Below are 22455 nucleotides of genomic sequence, written 5' to 3' on the forward strand. Positions count from 1 at the left end.
CCACAAGGCCTCAGAAATCATTCTTTGGAAAGTAGTAAACACAGGCTGGCATCATTTAACACTCTTGGCCCCAGAGGCCCAGAGACCAACCCCAAGGAATAGGGGGTGGGCTTTCAGCATCCCACTCATTCCAAATTCTTCGTAAGTGTGTAGCTTTCTTCTTAGGAAGCCAAGACTTCAGGAGACATGTGTTGTCCAACCAGAGAGCGAGGGCTAAGGGGTGCTTCTCCCATGCAGGAAGGAATTAGATCCAGGCCTCCTGCTTCCTACTTTTTCCTTTGGTCCCTGCGGACCCTAGAGTCCAAACTCTTAGATTCTCAAGGCTCTCCCTTGGGCCTTGGGGCAGGATTCCCATTCTCTGCCTCTCCATCTCCCTGGAATTTTCCACTGCAGCTGCCTCCGCTCCCAGACACCCCTCCCTGGGCAAAATTCCCGGCTCCCTCCGCCTCCCCTTCCCTAATCACACCTCATTCCCACCCCCGGCCCTCAGGCCCAGCCCACAGTCCAACCCACAGCCCACACTAACCCCGGTGGTCCCAGTTAGGGAAATGGGAAGCCAGACCCTTATAAAAGGGTGAGAGGGAGGGTCCCAGGCTCTCTCCAGGGCGGGGATAAAGGACAGTGGAGGGGCTGGTCCCCTGTGGGGCTGGAGTGGGGGGAGTGGCCCTCCTCAAATCCCCATATAAGGCAGGGCAAGCAGTTAGGCTCCTGGATTGGCTAATTCAAATGAGCATTCCACCTGGCAACAGAGTTTCTATTGGCTCTCAGGAAAAATAGGAGGAAGGTGGATGGAGGTTGTTGGTGGCGGTGATTGGAGGGGGGGGAGGGGAGTGGAGATGACCGGAGTGGGGGGCGGTTACCAGGGCAACAGGGTAAGAGCCCAGCAGGGTGTCCGAGACAGCAGGCGGGGCTGCTAGGTGGAGAAGGGGGGAAGAGGAAAGGAGGGTGGGAGGGAGAGGAAAGAGACTGACGGGGAGGGAGCGAGACTGGGAGACTGGGCGGGGGGGGGGGGGGGGGGGAGATAAATGAAGCAAGAGAGTAGAGAGATGGAGAGGGTCAGAGATCGCTAAAGACATCAGCGAGTATGTCAAGAGAAACAGAGACAGAGATGGAAAGATCTCAGAGAAAGATGGACAGAAGTCGGCAAGGAGAAACCTGGGTGGGGCTCCAAGATTTTTGAGGAGATAGAGACTGAGAAACTGATAGAAGAGTCGAAAGAGCAATTAGGAGGTGTGGACACCAAGGGACCAAAAGATGGGGTACTTAAGCACTCAAAGACTAAATGGTGATGATTGGTCAGTTATGTCTTTTTTTATTAAGAAAATGAAAATGATAAAAAGATGAAGACTAATGATAGACAAATACAGGAGTGCACATACACCAAAGATATCTTTTTCCAAACCCTAGCCTTCCATTCCATCCACCTTCCTGACCTTTGCTACACACCCCAGGCCTCCTGTCCCCTCCTGAAACCCCAAGCTTCTCAAAATGACCCAAAGATACCGAGACTGAGGGAGAGGAGCTGAGGGTGTGTGGAACAGTGTGGGCTGGAACCCCCTGCAAAAGAAGCAGATATCATCCAGAAAGGCTGGGGAAGATGGCAGCAGAGGAATGAGAAAGACCAAGAGAGGGAAAATGTGGGAAATAAGGACATGAAGAGGAGTTGAGGAAAATCAGCTAAGGATGTAGGGCCGGGTGACAGACTCAGATGAGACAAGAACAGTGTTGTCTGGAGAGAGAGGGAAGGCAGAGATGGAAGGTAGAAGAGGGCAAGTGAGAAGTGGAGAAGGGGCGACAGAAGAAGAGAGATGTGAGACAGAAATGGATGAGGAGGGATGAAGATAGAAGGACCAGGCAAAGAAAAGTGAGGTGGGATGGGCAAAGAAGAAAGGTCGAAGATGGAAAAGGGGAAAGGAGATTGGAGGGCCTCTGACTCCCCTCAGATCACAAGCGAGAACCCGGAAGAGAGGAACCCAGCAGGGGTCACAAAAGTCAGCCTAGGGCAGGATGGAGGGTGGGCGGCCCTTTCTGCTCTCTCAACCCCTCCCAAGGCCACCCAGGGAACGCAGATGCTGCAGGAGAGGGGAAATCCAGCGAGATGTGGAAGTAGCTCCCGCCCTCTTCCTCCTCTTTAAAGCTTTTGGTTTCTCAAATACCTGCCCGGCCTTTCCATCTGCTTCCCCCCACCCCACCCCTTGGCAAAAATCTCGAGGCTATTGGTGGGGTGTCTGTAGGATCCAGGCCATCCCTCCAGCCCGCCCCCAAAAGACACACTCCACATTCGCCGGCAGTAGGTCGGGATTCGGAGAGGTCCCTCCCCGCAGGAGCCCCACCCCTTCCCACCTCCTCGCCCCACTCCTTTCGCCGCGACCGTAGTCTCTCCATTTCCCCCTCCTGGTGTAGTCCTCCCTCCCGCCTCTCGCGCGCTCCCTCCCCTCGCTTTCATCCTCCTATCCCCACCTCTCCAACCTCCGCTTTCATCCTCCTCCCCTCTCCTCTCCTCCCCGCTCCCGCCTGCCCCACCCCTGGGAAGCCCCTCCCGTCGGGCAGCGCCGCTTTATAAGCGGGTTCCCTGGCCGGGGGCGGCAGCGGCTGGTCGGCGGCAGCTCTGCGGGTGCGGGGGCGGCGAGCCGAGGACCGAGCGACCGCGGCCGGAGCGCGCCGGCCACCGCCCGCACCGCCCTTCCGCCCGCCCTCCGGACGGCCGCAGCCCTGCGGGTCTCCGCTCCAGACCCACCCCCGCCCCACCCCGCGCGCCTCTGCCGCCTCTTCCTGAGCCCCAGCTTGCCGAGCGGCCGCCGCTGCCGCTGTCGCCGCCGCCGCCGCCACCGCGCCAGGTTCCGGCCGCGGCCACCCTCCGCCGTCCAGGGCCCTTCCGTCCCGGCCCCGGGACCCCGACTCCCCGCCAGCCCCGGCCCCGGCCCCGGCACCATGTCGGAGAAGAGCGTGGAGGCAGCGGCCGAGTTGAGCGCCAAGGTACGGGCGGGGCCGGCGGCGGCCCGGCCCCCGCACGCCCCCCGGGCTCCGCGCAGTCGTGCGCCCCAGGCCGCCCCCGACGGCCCCAAGCTGCTGCCCGGGTGCGGGGTCCCGGCGGACCCCACTCCGCCCTCCCCCCGCGCCCCAGCCTGGCGCTGCCTGCCCCGCTTCGCGCGGCTCGCGCCAGCGCCCTCTAGCTTCCCGAGCGCCGTGCGCCCGGCTCCCGGCCTGGCCGCTCCGGCCCCGCGCCGTCCCCACCCCTCTCCGGCCCCGGCTCGCGCGCCTCCACCCCGGCCGGTGACCGTCGGAGCTCTGCGCGTCTCATCTACCCTGCCCCCTCCCCCGCGCCCCTCTCCGGCGCCCCGTCCCCTGTCTTCCCTTCCAGTCTGACCTCACCTTTCCTCCGCTAAGCGGTTTGAGAGCCTCCGGTGTAAACAGGACTCTCCTGGGAGGCTGCTCCTCTCGGCCCCTCCCCTCGAGGCCCGACAGTCTCTTGCTTCTCTCCTCCGACAGCTACTGCCTCTATTTTCTCCTTCCCTCCTTTTCTTCCATCTTTCGTCCACTGGCCTTCAGCTCTCTTAGTCTCCATAGCCCTCCTCCAGCGTCTCCCCCCACGCTTAAAGAATCTTGAATTCCTAAAAACCAGAAGGGGGCCGGGAACAGCCTTCGAAAAAGCTGGGGCCCAGCATTGCATGGCATTGCATCGCGCCGCCCTTGCTCCCGTCAGCTCCCTCCCTGGCCCCATCCCTTCGGCCTTGCCTCTCTTCCAGCCTTTCTCTAATTTCCCTAGGGAACCTGCTGAGTGTCGCTTGGGGAAATTAATTCGGCCAGGGTTTGGGGGCTGGGAGCCCGACCTTGGGTGGGGGGTGGTTGCTGAGGAGGTCACAGAGGTCTCCTGGAGGCCGGTGAAGTGAAAGGGGGAACCAATGGGATTCGAGGCAGTGGGAGACAGGGGCTGCGTGTGAGATCTGACAAGGTGTGCTGAGCGGCCCTCCGGTGGGCTGTGCGGTGGCATGTGACTTCCCTGAGTAGGTGTCTTTGTATGTCTGAAATCCAGCGAGTGTGTGGGACTGCCCGTGTCAGTTACATGTGTGCGTGTGGAGACGTAGCTGTTCTGGAATCGTGTTGCTGCTTTGTGAGTGCCGTGTGGCTCCACTGTGCTCTTGTGCTGTCTCAAGAGTGTGTGCCAGAATGCCCAAACACCGGGCCGTGTGTCCCCGGATCGCGTGGGCGCCCCTCTGTAGCCGTGTGTGTGAATCAGTGTCAGCCCGTGTCAGTGTGTGTGCCCGTGTTGAGCAAATGAGGCCAGAGAGCAGCCTAGCACAAGACCTAGGTCACATACCCTCCTGGAAAAGGGATCACGGAAGGACAGTGACCAGGAGGACAGGACCAGACAGGGGAGGAGAGGGCCCGGCCCCTTGGACTTTGGCCTCTGGTAGACTCCCTCCCTCCCTGGCACTCACTCTCCTTCCCTCCATCAGCCCCGATGAGAAACTCAGGCAGGCCAGGGCCGTGCAGACCTGGCGCTGGGGCCCCCAGAGAGAAGCTGACGATCCCCTGGCTCTCCAGGCCCAGGATATAGGGGAAAGCCCACCAGGTAGTAGAAATGCCATGCCGACCATGTGGCAGAGAAATGAGGACAGCGAAGTGGCATGAAGAAACCTAGCTGGAGTGAGAGGGGCAAGCGTTGTGCGCTCCCCATAAAGGGAGAAGGGAATTGAGCGTCCCTCCAGGCCAACCACCCAGCACCAAACCTCTCTCCTGTCCCAACCCTGTTCCAGAAAGGACACACCCTCCCAGGGTGATCTACTCACCCAGAAAACTTCCATCCCCGTGGAATCGGATACACAGAGTTGCACACCAACACCAGATCCGATCCGATCACACAGAGACACCACAGTGCCTGCCAAGGGGTGGGGTAGAGAGAGGACTGGAATCTCAATTGGAAGGGCCGGTGTGGTGTCCCGAGAGAGGGGACTCTTGTGAGCACCTCCCTGGGCCACATCACATCAGGACAAGACATCAAAGGTGTGCCTGCTGGGGTCTTGGGAAGGAGAGAGGGGCCGTGTGGCGGGAGGGGACTCTACACAGGGACCTTCCCCTCTACTTTCCCATCCCGCCCACACAGACCTTGTCTGTCTCTTCGTCTACGTCTACCAGGTCCCAGAGTGTTTCCCTTCCACATTTCCCTTATCCTGCTTCCCCTACATCCCCGCTGGCAACGGTGACTCCTACCCTTCTGCCACACCAGTGCACACACCACACCAGGGCCCACACCACACCAGGGCCCACACCACACCAGGGCCCACACCACACCAGTGCACACACCACACCAGGGCCCGCACCGTGCTGGTGCACGCACCATGGGTGGTCGGGAGGAGGAAACCACCTGCACTGTCTCGGGGCAGGAGTGGGCAGGTGCTAAGGGGCCCTTCCTATTCCTGTAGCCTTGGGCCAGGTACGAGCCTGAGGATTAGGGGGGCACAAAGGCAGAAACAAAGGCTTTCGCAGCTGAGAGGGAAGCTGGGAGGGATGCCCAGGAGAGAGTACTCAGGAGAAGGCCCCAGAGGTAGACAAAAGGCAGAGCAGGGCCGGCAGAGGGAGGGGGCAGGCGAAGGAGGGACCTCCAGAGGGGGTGGGGCGTCAGGGCTGCGAGCAGATGGAGGGGATTTGCTTTGCTGAGCTGAACTCTTCAGCCGGTGAGGTTGGGCAGAACTTGGTGGGGGTGATGAGCGCTTACCTTAGCTGCCTCTTCCCGGGCTTCGTCACTTTTCTCCTCCCTCGAGTCTTGGGGAAGGTGTCTGGTCTCAGCCCCTCTGTGGCTGTGAGGACCCTGGGACCTCTGTTCAGTCTCTAAGCCGCACTGCCCACTTTCTCCATCTCCCACTCCTCTAAAGTCAATGCAGAGGGAGAACCGGGCCTGGAGGGACTTAAGGGCTGCAGATCGTTTGTGGTGAGAGGAAGGTGACCTCTCTCTCTCTTGCAGGACCTAAAGGAGAAGAAAGAGAAGGTGGAGGAGAAGGCAAGCCGGAAAGAGCGAAAGAAAGAAGTGGTGGAGGTGCGGAGGGGTCACCTGCCCACCGTGCCCCCAGCTCCCTTCCTGGGGGCCCCGCCTTTCCCTGACCCCTCCCATCCTCGCCGCCCTGCCCTCAGGCCCCTTACCCTTGGCGGTGACGGTGGGTGGAGGCACAGGGCCACCCTGACACCTCCCTCTCCTGGTCCCGCAGGAGGAGGAGAACGGAGCTGAGGAGGAAGAAGAAACTGCCGAGGATGGCGAGGAGGAAGATGAAGGAGACGAGGAAGGTGGGGAGGGGCAGGGAAGGCTGGGCTCAAAGGAACCGTCAGGGTGGGTTTGAAGAGCCGAAGCAGGGCTGAGGGCCGCCACAGGGGGTCTCTGCTGGAGCTTCCAGCCCTTCCCCAATGACCCATTTCTGGCTCCTCAGATGAGGAAGAAGAAGAAGATGAGGACGAAGGGCCCGCGCTGAAGAGAGCTGCTGAAGAGGAGGTTTGGGCTGGGTTGTGGGCTGAGGGGCTGTCAGGGATGCAGCAGGGCCGGGAGCCCTTTGGATTTGGACCTAGATCCCGGTGGTGCAGGGCGGGGGCTGGAGCAGCACAGAGGGCGGTCCCTCTCCCAGGCGACAGCTACCCCAGCTCTTTCCCTCTCCACAGGATGAAGCGGATCCCAAGCGGCAGAAGACAGAAAATGGGGCTTCGGCATGAGCCCCCTGCCAGTGGGCTGGGGGTGGGAGGCCCCTCGGGGGCCTGGAGGTGAGGGTAGGGACAGCCGAGCACAGCCGCTCTTCACCTGGCTCCCTGCTCTGGGCCCCGCGCCAGAGCTGCCGCCCTCTCTCTCCCCAGCCTTCTCATGCCGCCCCTCCACACACTGCCCCCTCCATCCTCACTGCCATCTTCCACCTCCTGACCTGCTCCATCTGAGCTCCCCAGCTGGTCCCCGGTGGTCCCCTCCCTCTCCCTCCTCTCTTCCTCCATCCCCGCAGCCAACCCCACCCTCCTCTGGGAGCCTCTCCTTCCTAACCTCTGCATCCCAGCCTCACGTCCTGCCCATCCCTACCCTGCCTGATCCCTGGGTCTCCCTCAGATCCCCTTCTCTCAGACAGCGCCAGGCCGGGGTGGGAACAGGGTTGGGGCCGAGCCCCACAGCTGCCCCCCTCCCCTCCCCTTTTTGTATAATTTAATAAAGAAACGGTCGCGCTTCTGTTTTTAACCTGTCTCCTGCTTTCCCGGGCAGAGCGAGGAGGAGGGTGGCCGATGGCACATTCTATCAGGACCCCTCCCCTCTATAAAAAAATCAGCGGCACCCTCCTACCACCCACCCCGCGAGAAGACAAGAGCAGCTACGCTCCGGGTGGACGGGGGGCGCGGTGTCTTTGAGAGCTGACTCGCGTCCTGGTTTTGGATTCTTGGGGATGCTCCTCTCAGCCATACACACACCCTTCCCTGCTAACCCACACCAGGCTAGACACTGCTGAGCCCAGTGGAAAGCTACCAGCCCTATTGTGCTGAACCAGGCAAAGAAACAGCCTCAGAAACAGGAAGTCCCGCCCCTGAAGTGGGAGAGGGCAGGAGACCTGGGTCTCAGCCTCTTTGGATGGAGTGAGAGTTGCCTGGCGCTGAGCAGTGAGCTCCTGGTCAAGCAGGGAGAACTCCAGGACCTCCTGTGGTTCCAGGCCTGCTGCAAGTTCTGGCTCCGCAGGCTGGGTGGCGTGGGGAGCAGGGGTTCCCCCCTGGCCTTCTCAGGCTTCCTTCCTTAGTTCTGCCTCAGTTTTTCCTGAGGGAAGATCCCTGCTGCAAGATTTCTGCATTTTTCCGTATCACCCTTGCCCTCTCTTAGTTCAGAGCCTCTGGATTGGGAGAGCCTGCTGATTACACAGAGGCCTGAGCTGTAGAGGGGTGTGTGTGATTCATTGATACCATTCATCCCCAAAGATGAGAAGACACCTGTAACTCACCCGGGGTCAGGATCACACACACAGACACATATACTCACAGCTTTTGTCTTCACACTCCCTACCTGACCTTAAATCTCTGAGCCTGCCTCAGTTTCCTCATGTGTACAATGGGGGATAATATTAGATTTCATGAGTTACTGTACACAAAGTGCCCACTACAATGCCCAGCACATAATGAAGGCACAATACAGTGTAGCTATTCTTTTCCCTGTGTGTGGGGTGCCCTTCAGACCTACCATCTTTTAGGGTACAGTAGAGCTTCTAGGAGTCATTGGGTGGGTGGGGAGACAGGTAGACGAAGGTAATGAAGTTCTGGGAAGGTAAGGGAATAAGGGAGGGGATGAGTACCAAGGAAAGGGCTTGCCAAGAAAGTATGACGGGCCTGGGGAGGCAGCTCAGAGATGGGCAAGTGGGTAGTTCAAGGCAGAGAAGGGCAGAAGTTCCTGGGGAAAGAGAACAGTCAAGAGGGTGGGGGAGGAGTGGAGAGGGTGGCGGGGACACCCAGGACTGAGGAAATAAACAAGGGGAGCGCCACCACAGGGGTGGAGGTAATGCTGCTGGGAATCAGCCCCCTCAGACTTTCCACTGCGAAGCGAAACCGTGAGCCCTGGGGTGCTGGGGGGGGCAATGGGGAGGGGAAGTGCAGAAGGTGGAGGGAAGACAGAAGGACAGGGGCCAGGGCCCTGGGAGCAACAGAACGGCCTCTAGCTCAAGACAGCCACCTTACCTCCACTCTGCTCTCTGCCAGCGCCCTGCCCCGTCCCCCGGGACCCCCACCCCACCCTGACTGCACCCTCTAGCTGCCTGATCTGCCGGGCTTTCCTCTAGGTTCCAGCCCCTGGTCATTGGTTCCTCCCTCTCTCTCCAGGCCTCCATTCCTCTTTTTCTAGATTCTCTTTCTCCGACACCCTCTTTGCAGAACCTCTCTTTTGAACATCAGTCCTTCCCCACTTTCTGACCTCTTCCCTTTGGAGGGCTGTGTGGCCCAGGCCTCAGAGGAGATGCGGGAGGCTCGGTTCCCGGCCTGGCTGCTTCTGCAACTGCTGTGGGCAGCTGCAGGTAAGGTGGGGACCACCCTCTGGGAGGGTTGACCTCCAGACCCACAGCAGGGGGTGAGGAGGGATTTCTCGATGACCACACAGATGCCAAGGTCCTTAGATTGGGTGGATTCTTCTAACGCCTTTCTTGGGGCAGTCCTTCAGCCCCCAAAGCCTCTCTTAGGTCTCCCCCTTGGCAGGGAAGGGGCAGAAACCCAAGGTCTCGCTCAGCCCTGTTTCTCCCTCAGAAAACAGTGAGGCTCCTTCTCTGCTCTGAAGTCTCTTGGCTCATGGCCCCTCCCCTTGGCCTCTCTTTTCCTCCCCAGTGGAGGCTCCAGACCCTGGGGCAGAGGTCCCGGTGGTGTGGGCCCAGGAGGGGGCTCCTGCCCAGCTCCCCTGCAGCCCCACAATCCCCCTCCAGGATCTCAGCCTTCTGCGAGCAAGACAAGTCACTTGGCAGCATCTACCAGACAGGTATGCACCCCAAACTGCAGCAACAAGACCCCCAGATCCAGCAGTAAAGGCATCCAGACTTCCAGTCCCAGGCCCAAGCCAGCCCTCTGTGTTCTCCCCGGAGCTGTCAGTCCCTCAGAAGCCAGTGGCTCAGCCTCCCCTGCCGCGCAGCCCCCACCCCTGCCCTTCCTCCGCAGCCTGCCCCCCTCACACCTGCATCCCCCAGCACGCCTGCCTCTCTCTGGTGGTGGATGGTGCTGGCCAACCGGAGCGGGGGACGGGACGGTTAGCAGTCCAGAGATCTTCCCTTTGGGTGGGCTTCCTCATCCTCAAAGTGTGGTTGGACGGCCTCTTCCCCGGGGTTTCTTCCCCTCGGATTTCTCAGTCCCATCTCTCTCCTGCCCAGTGAGCCCGCGGCGCTCTCCCCCCGGGGCCCGGGGCCCCGCCGCTACACGGTGCTGAGGCTGGCTCCCGGAGGCCTGCGCGTCGGGAGGCCGCCCCTGCAGCCCCGCGTGCAGCTGGATGAGCGCGGCCTCCAGCGCGGGGACTTCTCGCTGTGGCTGCGCCCGGCCCGACGCGCCGACGCCGGCGAGTACCACGCCGCTGTGCGCCTCGGGGACCGCGCTCTCGCCTGCCGCCTCCGTCTGCGCGTGGGCCAGGCGGCGGGTAGGTGTGGGGGGGGGATGGAGTGGGGGAGAAGCGGGGCTAGGAGGAGGGCGCCCCATATCCCGCCGCCCCGGAGGCAGGAAGGGCTGGGCAGAGGCTGGCTGTGCTTCTAAGGATGCGCCCCAGGCCCTGACGGAGAGCCCCGAGGGGCGGAAGGGGCCGGAGAGCCTGCCTGCGGGGTGGAAGGTGCCCCCGGAGAAGCACGTGTGTCGGGGGAGGGCCCGGTGGAGAGACCGTATCACCCCTTGAGCTCCCCTTCCCCGACCCACAGCGGGAGTGCCAGGGTGGAGGAGGGGAGGCACCCCTTCCAGGGGAGAGTGCGGGGCTGGAGTGACCCCGTTCAGACATCTGTAGTCTGTAGCTCAGGGGGTGGGCTTAGTGGGGATCCTCAAGCAAGGCCTGGAGAAGGGGAAGCGTAGACCAAGCCCAGTGAACTGGAGGCAGGGGGCAGGGGAAGTCGGCAGGGGACTCCTGGGCATGCATTTTAAGCACCTCCAGGGGCCAGGTCCTGGGCTGGTTGGGTGGGAGGAGGGTTGGGAGAGAGAAGACAAAGAGATCTACAGCCAGGTGCCTGTTTCCAGGAGCGTCCAGCTTAGTTGGCCTGATGTGTTGGGAAAGTGGGCCTGATCAACCTTCTCTGTCCTTACCCAGTGACTGCCAGCCCCCTCGGGTCTCTGTGGACCTCCAGTTCCGTCATCTTGAACTGCTCCTTCAGCCGCCCTGATCTCCCAGCCTCTGTGCACTGGTTCCGGGGCCCAGGCAGAGTCCCCGTTCAGGAGTCCCCCCATCACCTCTTAGCCGGAAACTTCCTCTTCCTGCCCCATGTCAGCCCCTTGGACTCTGGGACCTGGGGCTGTACCCTCACCTACAGAGATGGCTTCAATGTCTCCACCACGTACAGCCTCACTGTTCTGGGTAACTCCTCCAGTCTGCCTTCACACTTGACCACAATCCCTTCCTGCCCCCCTGCCTCCCGTCACCTCCCCCGGACTTATGAGCCCCCAAACCAAGCTGACGGCACCTGTGATTGCTCTGGGCCTCGCTGTCCCACTCCTTTCTCTTTCCCTTTGCAGCCTCTCAGCGGCTTCTCCCTTCCAGCTTTTCCCTTGGTCATCCGGCCTCACTTGCCAGCCTTTGGTCCCCTGCTGGCCCATGCGCACTCGGGGGTTCTGAGTATCCTCAGTTCATCCAACTTATTCTGCTCCTTAGCACTCTTCAGAGCCGGACCACCTCCTGCACCCTTCCTCCTCCCTTCCCTGCAGACCTAGCGCTCCAGCCCCTTTGTAACTTGGGGCTCCCTTTTCTTTGCAGGCCTGGAGCCCCCAGTCCCTCTGACAGTGTACGCTGGAGCCGGTTCCAGGGTGGAGCTGCCCTGCCGCCTGCCTCCGGGTGTGGAGACCCAGTCTTCCCTCACTGCCACGTGGGCCCCTCCTGGGGGAGGCCCCGACCTCCTGGTGGCTGGAGACCATGGCAACTTTACCCTTCTACTAGAGGCTGTGGGCCAGGCCCAGGCTGGGACCTACACCTGCCGCGTCCACCTGCAGGGGCAGCAGCTCAGTGCCACTGTCACTTTGGCAGTCATCACAGGTCAGCTCCAGGTGGGAAAGGACAGGAAGGGGAGGCTAGCTGGGCAAAGACTGGGCAAGTCCGCCTCATGATGCCAGGCCACTGGGCACAAGTTGCAGGGGGATGCCCCTTGTGGCCTCCTCTTTTCTCGCCCCCATATAACGAACAGAAACTGAAAATCTCCCCTGAGTCACTGGATGAATGTTCCACTCTTCTGTAAGGGACTCCCCTGCTCTGAATTGGGGGGAGGGTCAGAGAAGTTAGAAGGAGAGGTGGCAAAAGTTTGAATGGTTCAAGAGAAGTGGAATATAGTTCAAGAATCCTTGCCCACTTTGGAGCCAGGGCCTGGGTTAAAGTTGCGGGAAGTGGCCTGGACTGGGGAGGAATGAATAAATCCATCCCTTAGTCATCAAATACTTACTGAGCGAGGGCTTTTCAAGATAGTATAAAACAAACATAGAAGAAAAAACCAAACAAACTCAGAAAATATGGGTTGATTGTTTGGTAGCTATCACCGCTTGGTTGTGTCTGCCGTACTCACCTATGCCACTAAATAGTAGCACCGCATAGTAGGCGCTTAATAATGTATATTGGTTGAATGAATAAATGAACCTGCCAACAACACATCTCCTGAAGACCAGTGCTGGATTTCCACTTGCTTCCCACGTATCTCTACATAGATATGGTACCCACGCCTGTCTCACTCTGAGCCCCATCTTTTCCTCGCACCCAATCCTCTTGCTAAGTCACCTTCCCGTCAGTAACTCCACTCATGTCCTACTCATCCTCAGCTTCCTCCTTCCCAGTCAGTTATCACAGCCTACCAATTCTTTCTGTCCAAGGTTTTCTTGAGGGTCCACTGTCTTGAGTCAGTTTTCCAAGCTATCTGCATGACAGCTCAACGGGAGAGAGATTGTTGCCCCTGTTTTACAGAGAAGGAACTTTCCCAAAGTCACAGAGCTGGGAAGTGCCAGACTTGGGGCTAAACTCGGGTGTCTGTGCCAGCAAACCTTCAGGGGCTTGTACACCATGCTCAGCTCCAGGCCATTCATCAATTTTCTCCTCCTGCCCATCCCCACCGCACAGCTTCGAGATGATCTGTCTCTAGATCGGTTGATCTGTTCTCTAGACATTCAGAAATGGGGATAGAATTCATTTGGGGGACACAGATGTGAGCCACAGCATGGAAGCAGGAAAAGTGCAAGGTCTCCGGGGGGCCAACTCACCTGAACGATGGGGGTTCTGAGCGTTTGAGTAGAAAGTCATGGAAACGAATCTGAAATATTTGTCATGTGATCCTTCCGGCCAGTTTGAGTTTGAACAGTCCCCCGAAGGCAGTAGGGAGCCTGGAAAGTTTGGGGGCAGCAGAGTGATCTGACCAGAGCTTTGTCTTGATAAGATTAATTTGGCCATGACCCTGATCTCCTCCCCTCAATCTCACCCAATCAGAGCCCAGGTGAGTCAAGGCGATTGAGACTTGGGAGTTGAGCCTATGCTTTCATGTAAGAGGGTCGGGGCCCCAAAAGATCTCTTCCCTCTAATTTTTTCAGTGACTCCCAAATCCCATGGATTACCTGGCAGCCTGAGAAAACTGCTTTGTGAGGTGACTCCGGCGTCCGGACAAGAACACTTTGTGTGGAGCCCCCTGGACGAGCAGTCTCGCAGGACCTCTCCAGGCCCCTGGCTGCTGATGCCGGAGGCCAGGCTCCTTTCTCAGCCCTGGCAGTGCCGCCTGTACCAGGGGCAGAGGCTTCTCGGGACCGCGGTATACCTCGCTGAGCTGTCTCGCCCAGGTCCGAGACCCCACAGCGCCATAGCCCCAACTCCAGACCAGTCACCTCCATCCCACTTCCAGACCTTCTCCCCACACCACGCCCCGTCCCCACTCTTTCTCTCCAGCCAGGGAGCTGACCTCCAGCTCTTGTCTAGGCCTGACCCACTTCTGCCAATAATTAGCTGAGTGACCCTGGACAAGTCCCTTAAACTCTCTGGGTCTCATTGTCGGTAACATATCGGGGGGGTATGGCAAGGTGTCCTTCCAGCCATGACCCTATGGCTGTTGCAATCCTGACCTCTCTCCGTAGGTGCCCAACGTTCCGGGAGAGCCCCGGGGGCCCGGAAAACAGGCCACCTCCCTCTCCTCATCCTTGGTATCCTCTTCCTGCTCGTGTTGGTGACTGGAGCCTTTAGCTTTCACCTTTGGAGAAGACGGGTGAGCCGGGAGCCCCCCTCCCCAGTCCTCGGTGTGCTGTCTGGCACCCCTTCCTCAGGTAGATGAGCAAGGTTGACCCCTGAACTTGCCCTCAGAGCCCCCTCTCCATGAGCCTCTGCACTCCAGGGACCCCTTGTACCTGAAGGAACCAAAGGAGGCTCAGAGGGGCTGAGAGAAGGCCTGGGACCATATGGGCAGGGAGGGGCCTGGGAAGGAATAGCTTATTCCCTTTCCCTTCCCCCTCCTCTTTCTCCTACCCTCCGTGTCTGGCTTCCCACAGTGGCGACCAAGAAGATTCTCTGCCTTAGAGCACGGGACTCACCCACCTCAGGCTCAGAGCAAGATAGAGGATCCGGAACCCGAGCCAGAGCCCGAGCCGGAGCCCGAGCCGGAGCCCGAGCCCGAGCCGCAGCCGCAGCTGAAGCAGCCCTGAGCTGGAGCCGGGCAGCCCGTGCATCTCCGCAGTTCAGTGCAAATAAACTCCCCGTCAGCAGCAAGCCTGAGTCTGGCTCCTTCTTGCCGAGGGAAGGTTCTGTCTCTCCCCAGCCTCTGGGGCTCCCTTCTCACACCCTGGCCTTCTGACCTACTTTCCCCAGGCAGTCTTGCATCTTCCCCTTTTCCGTTCCTGGTTTCTTCGTGATTCTTTCTTCCTGGTCTCTCTCTCGCTCTTTCTTTCTCCTGGGGAGTCGTTTTCCTGAAGGTCCGAGCAGCCCTCACCCCTCACCCCTCCAGCCCCCTCCTCCGTCCTGCTCGCGTTGCTCTGGCTGCCCGCTTTCCTTTCATTTTGCTCCTCTGGCCCACCCCACGCGCGCCATACCTCAGCACGGTCCTTGGCCCTCTGGCGGCAGCGCGCGCACACACACACACACACACACACACGCACACACTCACACTCACACACACACACTCAGCCCTGCCGGGTCGAGTCCTCCCGGAGATGGGGTCTCGCAACCTTTCTGGGTGGCAGCCTCCGCCTCACCCCTACATTCCGCAGCCCTGGGCGACCTGTCTGGTCCCAGTAACGAGAGCACACTGCCCCCCAGTGGTCTCTGTTTGTCACACACCACCGGAGGCCACAGGGCAGGCTGAGGCAGATTAGCAGTGTGGGGACCGGAGACCAGGCAGCTCAGATGCCCCGTGGGCTGGCTCTACCTTTGTGACTGCGCTCTCCGTGGTCCGCGCACGAGCGCGCACCCAGCGACTGTCTCCCGCCCTGTACACCCTCAGGACAGATCACCCTGGCCCTGGCAAAGTTATGATCCAAGTCTGACACAGGGGAGTCCTGGGGACAAAGTCCCCCACGTGGGGAAGAGAACAGACAACCAGACTCTGGCTGCTGCTAGAGCCTCAGGAGTCCGGAACCCTGGCTTCTGATCCCGGCTGTGCTGATGTGACCAGAGCTAGTCTCCTTGAGCCTCAGTTTCCTCATCTATTAAATGGGGCAAGGATGATACTGCACCCAAAGGGGTTGTGCAGACATTGGATAATACAAGGGCTTTGAAACCTGTGATGGTGCTGAGCATCCAGTCGTGAAGGAGGAGAAGACCCACGAGCCTGACTGCCGCCTTGCTCTGTCGGTTTGTCTCTCTAGGAGGGAACATTTCTCTGGGCGGGGCAGACGGTGCTTTAGCAGAGCACACACACACACACACACACACACACACACTCACACATACACTCACACACACACACTCACACACACACACACACACACACACAGAGGGACCCAGCCCTCCGCCTGCAGTGTTTGCAGGGCTCTGGACTTGGGCTGAGGGAGCTGTCACCCTGGAGTGGAGGGAGAACACGTTGCAAGCGGGTGGGAGCTGGTCTACAGGCGCCAAGGGGTGGTGCACAGACACAGGATGTGGCAAAGGCCCTGCCACTGTCCCCCGAGCCTGTGTGCTGTGTGCAGTGACACAGACGCGAACCATGAAGCTGAAGACCTGCCCTGTGGAGACACAATGGCCAGAGACTTGGGGACAGAATGGGGAGACGAGCACCTTCGTTCTGTGCAGAGCCCTGGTGGGGAGGGGCCTGAATAATGACCCATTTGAGGCCCTCTGAGGTTCCCAGCCTTAGGATGGTGGTGACCCTTGTCTCGTCACAGGCAGGGACACAGGGGCGCAGAAAGGAGGCTCTGGGGGCTCGCCAGGGACGGTCACACTGTAAGGAGAGGCCTGAAGCCCCTTGGAGCGGCCTTCAAAGCACCATCCCCCCCTGCTGTGGGCTAGGGGCGCTGCCAAGGAGACTCCTCGGCCCTGCCCACAACCTGCCCTCCACGGCCGTGGTGGAAGCCACCGGGCTTTAATGGAGCAGGGGTTTCCTGGAAAGTTCCGTGGGTGACATTCTTCCTCTCTACGAGGTGACACCCTCTGCCCTTTGGGCTCCTGAGAGGAGTCACTGAGGATTCACAGGCTCTGTGCAGGGTCGTCCCCGCGCTCCTGCACAAAGGGGACAGGGAGGGGACAGAGGCCACCTGTTCCTCCACCCACTGAGGAAGAGAAGAGCAGACAGCGGAAGCGAGAGGGGGCAGGGGGCCTGTGTACACAGTGCTCCTTTGATTAATTCTCCCCCCTGTCTCTGTGGGATCTCTCCTGGGGGCAGGGTCGCTTTCCTGCTCCTGCCCCTCTGGCCCGGAGCCCCACTCCCCATCCAGCAAGAGAACCTCCAGCCCTATCCATGTCCTCTTAGGGTCCAGGGAATGAGGTTAATCCATCCTGTTTCACCAAGTTTATCTGCAAACTGACATTCCAGGCTGGGGTCCTGCAGGGGAAAGGGCGGCAAGGAGGCAGGGAGCTCATGGTGGGTGTGGGGAGGGGGAATTGTCTTAGGTCCTCATTAAAAAGGAAGGGAGGGGAGCTCCCTGGTGGCCTAGTGGTTAGGATTCCGGGCTTTCCCCCTGTGGCCTGGGTTCAAGCCCTGGTAGGGGAACTGAGATCCCGTAAGCCGCGCGGTACAGACAAAAAAAAAAAAAAAAAAAAAAAGGGGAAGGGGGTGTATTCGTTGTTTACTGCCATGTACAAATCACCCCCAAACTCAGTAATTTAAGACAGTAAAGATATTATCTCACAAGTTCAGGAATCCGGAAGCAGCCTGGCCGAGTAGTTCTGGTGCGGGTCTCGTACGGGGGTTTCTGCCACGATTTGGGCCAGGGCTGTAGGCATCTGAAGTCTGGGCTGGGCTGGAGGACCTGGTGGTGAAAAAGTTCCCTCAGGCGGCTGCCGGCCAGGGGCGTTGGTCTCTCCCCACATGGGCCTCTTCACAGGGCTGCTCATGACCTAGCAAGACGAACGCTACCATGTCTTTACAATCTAATCTGGAGAGTGACGTGCCATCCCTTCTGCTGTTTTCTGTTGGCCACAGAGCCCATGCTGGTACAGTGTTGGGGACAGCATGAGGGTGTGAGGTGAAGGAAGCAGGAATCGCGGGGGCCATGTTGCACCCCGCTATCATGGTGGGGAACGGTGCCTGAAAGAGACATAGGCCAAGGGGGGAAGAGGCCTCTCTGAGGACCTCCACCCCCAGCCCTGCCAGGGACCTGACGGCCTCCTCCAGAAGTTCTGGAGGCCAAACGAGGTCCAGAGCTTTGCCCAGTCCAGCGTGTCAGGCAAGAGGCCATACTGTGCGCCTTCAGGCCTGTGGTCACTGTTGCCGGTGTGTCCCCCGCCCCCGATCTGGTCTGCTCATCTCCACGGGGCAGGGCAGCCCCGCAAAGGTGCCTGCCTCACCTCCCCCAGCAGCCAGAGGTACTAGGCCTGGGCCCCTGCTGTTACCCCTCCCCCAAAGGAGGTGAGCTTAGCTTTCCCTGCTCGGGCCCACCCCAAGGTGGGGTTCGCCCTTTGAAGGGAGTGAGATTGGGGTGGGGATGGGTTCTATCTGCTCCACTCTGTGGCTGACAGTTTCTCCAGGGGCTGCAGGTGCCAGCTGGCTGAGCCCAGGCTGGGCTCTGAAATTTGCCTGCTCATACCTCCCATGGGGCGGGAGGCCTTGGAACCACCCTCTGAGAGTTGTAGAAAGTGGTCGTGGAACCGGGGGGAATGTGGCCTGGGTGGAGGTGATGCAGCCCTGCAGAACTCTGCTTCCCAGAGAACAGCCTCTGGGACCCCTCGCCCCTCCCCCACCCCCAAGCCCCGCCCGCGCCCGCTTTGCCGAGGCTGCGGAGGGTGCCGCCCGCAGCTGTTCTGGTGAGGAGGCCACCACAGGACTGCACCTGGGGCTTCCAACCTCCCTGCTCCACAGGCGGCCCCACCCCTCCTCCCACAGCCTGGTCCCCGACATTCTGTCAGCAGCCTGGGTGCTGGCTGCCCTCTGTCTCCACCTCTTGCTCCCCCCTTGGTCTCCCCCCCGCACCTCCGGCCTGGAGACAAAATACAAGCAGCAAAGATAGCTTTGTTTCAGGGACCAGGAGACTTCTGGAAACCCCCATGCTCCGAGCCTACCGTCATATAGTGGGGCAGAGAGCTTAACCTCGGCTTCTTCTGCTGTAAAATGAGGATAGTCATACGTGCTGAAAAGGTCTGGCATGTGCTAATGTATGTGAAAGTGCTTTGAAAATGGGAAATCTCTCTATAGATGTGAGGGGTCCTGGGGGTGCCGAGCCTCAGAAGCCCCAGATGAGGTCACTGGCCTCCTACCCCCTCCATTGCTGTGGGAGAAGACTTCCCGCCTCCTCATCCTGGCCTTTCTTTTTTTTTTTAAATTGAAGTATAGTTGATTTACAATATTATATTAGTCTCAGGTGTACAGCATAGTGATTCAATATTTTTACAGATTATACTCCATTTAAAGTTATTACAAAATGATGGCTATATTTCCCTGTGCTGTACAATAGGTTCTTGTTGCTTCTTTATTTTATACATAGTAGTTTGTATCTCTTAACCACCTACCCCTCTCGTGCCCTTCCCCCTTCATCCTGGCCTTTCTTTTCAATTTATTTTATTTATTTATTTTTGGCTGCGTTGGGTCTTCGTTGCTGCGCGCCAGCATTCTCTAACTGCTGCGAGCTGGGGCTACTCTTTGGTGCGGTGCGCGGGCTTCTCACTGTGGTGGTTTCTCTTGTTGTGGAGCATGGGCTCTAGGCACATGGCTTCAATAGTTGTGGCACATGGGCTCAGTAGTTGTGTCTCTTGGGCTCTAGAGCACAGGCTCAGTAATTGTGGCGCACGGGCTTAGTTGCTCCGCGGCATGTGGGATCTTCACGGACCAGGGCTCGAACCCGTGTCCCCTGCATTGGCAGGCAGATTCTTAACCACTGTGCCACCAGGGAAGTCCTTCTGGCCTTTCTTAATGCAGAGGAGAGGCAGTAGGGTGAGGGGAACCATCCAGGGATTAGGGGCCAAGCAGGTAAGTTCAAATCCTAGTACCATCAGGTGTAGTTACTAGCTTTGTGACTGTTAGCGATTCTCTTAAACTTTTCGAGCCTCAGTTTCCTCATCTGTATGGTCTGGAAAATAATACTTATGCCCGATCATTGTTGTAAGGATTAAATAAAATACACAACCATATAAAGCACACAGCAGTTCTAAATGTTCAATATAAACTTGCTGTCTCTTCCCCTTTTCTTTTCCTGCTTGAAAACCCCAGAGGGAGGCATTGGTTCCTGGGAACCCATCTTCACAGGCAGTCACAGGCCACAGACCCAAGAGCTGGGTGGAACTGATGTACCAGATGGACTGGACATCAGTACCAGTACATCACACCGTCCATCTGGTACATCAGTTGCAAACTGGTGGGCCCTGAGCTAGATCCAGCCCTTGGAATGCTTTGTGTGATTTATTCAGTGTTAGAACAAAACACAAAATTAGTTGCCAACATTAAAATTAGGAGATATTACATAAATGTCTGGTTTCCCACCTTCTCTTGAAATTTTGGCAGAGCTGGCGACTCTGGGTTCACGTTCTGGTACAACCTCTACTGTCAGCTCAGCTGGAGGCTGTGTGGTTAATAGCTGCCCTCATTAGCTGAGGCAGGGCCTCTGTTTACCTCAGTCCTCACCCCTCCCTATTGTTTACTACCAACTTTTCTCAGTTATAGTGCCTAGCAGGCTCCTATAGGCATTTAAATCTGTGAGCCTTTCTATAGCCCCTCTGCATTCATTCATTCAGAAAGTATTCAACAGCCAGGGGCTGGGGGGAGGGGGGAACAGAGAGTTTGCGTTTAAGAGGGACAGAGTTTCAGTGGGGGAAGATGAAAAAGTTCTGGAGATGGGTGGTGGTGAAGGTTGTACAATAACATGAACGTACTTAATGGCATAGAACTGAACACTTAAAAATGGTTAAAATGGTAAATTGTATGGGATGTATCTATTACCACCGTATATTTAAAATCAATCAATATCAATACAACTTAATATTTTAAAAAGTATTCGACAAATATTAAGAGTCTACCAGGCCCCAGGCTCTCTGCTGGGTGCTAAGTAAGACAGACGCGGTCACCACTGTAGCCCATGAGACAGACACTAAACAATGATTTCATAATTGTTTCACTTAGATAAGTGCTTCCAAGGGAGAAGCCGCACAGGGTACTGGGAGGTCTTACCACAAGTGAACCTTCATTCAACTGGGGCGCCTGAGCAGCCTTCTCAGACTATGAGGAGGGGTCATGCGGAAGGTGAGGGTGTGGAGCAAGGTACAAACAGCCAATCCTGCCCCTGGGGTGGGTGTGCTGTTCCTCACGCCACAACTCTCACCTCTGGACCACCCGCCTCCAGGCTTCTTTCAGGGGAGAAATCAACTTCAGTCTCATTCCAGCCTCTGTTATGTTGAATTTTCTTTCACTGAGAGCAGAGCCCAGCGGTTACTGATCTATGCTTCCCGCGGAAGCCTTTCTCAACCTCCCAGTTGAAATAAGGTTCCCTGTGACAAGCTGTCCCAACATTCTGTGCTCCTCCCTTTGTAGCACTTATCCAGTTACGATGGAATTATTAAATGTTTAGTGTCCGTGTCACCATGTCTAGCTTACTTAACATTACACCCCCGGGCCCCAGCAGAGTGCCTTGGGCTGGTAAACACTGCGCATTTGTTGAATATACAAATGAATGGAGAGAACTAGGCCAGGTCAGGGGTTATGGTCTTAAATGCCTACAGGAGCCTGCTCAGTCATGTAAATGAGAAAAGCAGGAAGGATGTTTGCATTCCTGCCTGAAGGAGGACACACACTCTCTCTTGAAGGACACGCCTTAGGGGTTGCACCTAATACTTGCTCTTATATCCATTAACCAAAACCGAGTCATTTAGCCATACCCAGCTGCAAGGGAGGCTGGGAAATATAACTTAAATCTGGGCAACAATGAGCTCAGCTAAAAATCGAGGGTTCTATTACTAAGGAAGAAGGAGAAAACAGATTTGGGGGACAACTAAAGGTCTGTCTGTGCAGAGAGAGAGCTAAGAACTGAAGAGTGGATACAAGTTTTCCAGTTTGGTGATTCTCAATGTGTGGCCCATGGGGGTCCCTGAGACCCTTTTGGGGAGGGGGTGTTGCCAGGTCAAACCATTTTCATAAAAAGAATAGGACATTATTTGCCTTTGTCACTATGTTGACATTACAATGATGTTGCAAAATCTGGGTTAGACTGCTGCCTTAGCACAAATCAAGGTCATGGTGTCAAACCATGCTATGGTCATTGTGCTCTCTACCGCCAGGCACTTGCAGTAAAAAAAGAAGAAAAAAAATTAATGCCAGTTTCACTTTAGAATGCACTTGATGAAGCAGTAAATATATATTAATTGTATTAACTCTCAACCCCTGGGTACACTGTGTTATGAAATGAGAAGTAGCAGAAAGCGCTTTGGCTGCAAATAAAGCACAATGTTTGTATCAACAGAAACACTCGTATTAATAGCTGGAGTTGCAAGCTGAACTAGCCACTTTTGTTCATAGTAAGGGAATGTCGTGATGACACGCGCATGTTGGAAGGACCACTCAGGCTGCTGTGCAGAGGATGGCCTGGAGGAAGGTAGAATGGAGAGGCCAGGAGGCCAGTGAGGAGGCAGGAGCTGTGGTCCAGGCGAAGGATGATGATGGCACCGTGGATTGGAGTGGTGGTGGTGGGCAGAGTGACTTGGACAGACTTCAGAGCTGCTTAGAAGGTAACTTCCAGGGAAACTGGTAAATAAATACATGGGAGGGGGCGGGTGAGGAAGGAGGCAGAGATTACACCCAGCTCCTTGGGCTTGAGCAGCTTGGTGGATGGTGGAGCCCTCACTGAGTGGGAAACTTGAACAAGAAGTAGGTTTGGAGGGCAGTACTATTCAGGGGATGAGTTTAGTTTGGGATGCGTTGAGTTTGCTATGTCTGATGAACATCCAAACGGAGAAACCCAATGGGCAGACGGATACCCCCATTCGGCGCTCATGAGGGATCTGGGCCAGAGAGAAACATTTGAGGGTTGGCCGTGGACGAAGGCCCAGAGGAAAGGAGCCTGGTCCATGGTCACTCTGGGTGTCTGAAATGCCTCAGCCCAGGCCTTTTCTGCTACACGGGCCCAACTATAATGCCCCTGGGGAGGGAGCCCCAGAAGCCCTCCCGGAACAAATGTCCTCAGGGTCCTGGAGCCAGGGGCTGTGTGGGGCTGACC

At 57.6% G+C, this 22455-nt stretch overlaps 2 protein-coding genes and 1 long non-coding RNA gene across 5 annotated transcripts in view; 2 read left to right on the forward strand and 1 right to left on the reverse strand.

Annotated features, from left to right (window-relative positions):
• LOC118901715 overlaps positions 1-22455 on the reverse strand; it is a 63297-nt gene that overhangs the window by 6082 nt on the left and 34760 nt on the right. The window contains exons 2-4 of the long non-coding RNA XR_005021456.1: positions 16951-17158; positions 5717-5965; positions 3373-4879 (exon numbers count right to left, since the gene is read on the reverse strand). This is a non-coding gene — a long non-coding RNA (uncharacterized LOC118901715). The remainder of the gene's footprint in view (positions 1-3372; positions 4880-5716; positions 5966-16950; positions 17159-22455) is intronic.
• Positions 2461-7201, forward strand: PTMS (parathymosin). Its single transcript, XM_036865182.1, has 5 exons — positions 2461-2976; positions 5963-6034; positions 6204-6279; positions 6420-6481; positions 6646-7201. The coding sequence occupies exons 1-5, from the start codon at positions 2932-2934 to the stop codon at positions 6694-6696; spliced, it is 306 nt and encodes a 101-aa protein (XP_036721077.1). The 5' UTR covers positions 2461-2931; the 3' UTR covers positions 6697-7201.
• On the forward strand, positions 7336-14611 carry LAG3 (lymphocyte activating 3). 3 transcript variants are annotated; one of them, XM_036865176.1, is made up of 8 exons: positions 7336-9005; positions 9310-9457; positions 9843-10102; positions 10754-11017; positions 11414-11689; positions 13219-13461; positions 13753-13938; positions 14161-14611. In XM_036865176.1, the coding sequence occupies exons 1-8, from the start codon at positions 8948-8950 to the stop codon at positions 14460-14462; spliced, it is 1737 nt and encodes a 578-aa protein (XP_036721071.1). In that variant the 5' UTR covers positions 7336-8947; the 3' UTR covers positions 14463-14611. The 3 variants fall into 3 exon arrangements, with proteins under 3 accessions (XP_036721071.1, XP_036721072.1, XP_036721073.1); XM_036865177.1 differs by having other exon boundaries at positions 13753-13880; positions 14161-14377; XM_036865178.1 differs by having other exon boundaries at positions 13219-13433; positions 13753-13880; positions 14161-14278.

The sequence above is a fragment of the Balaenoptera musculus genome, chromosome 10 (genome assembly GCF_009873245.2).
Source record: "Balaenoptera musculus isolate JJ_BM4_2016_0621 chromosome 10, mBalMus1.pri.v3, whole genome shotgun sequence".
Lineage (NCBI taxonomy): Eukaryota > Metazoa > Chordata > Mammalia > Artiodactyla > Balaenopteridae > Balaenoptera > Balaenoptera musculus.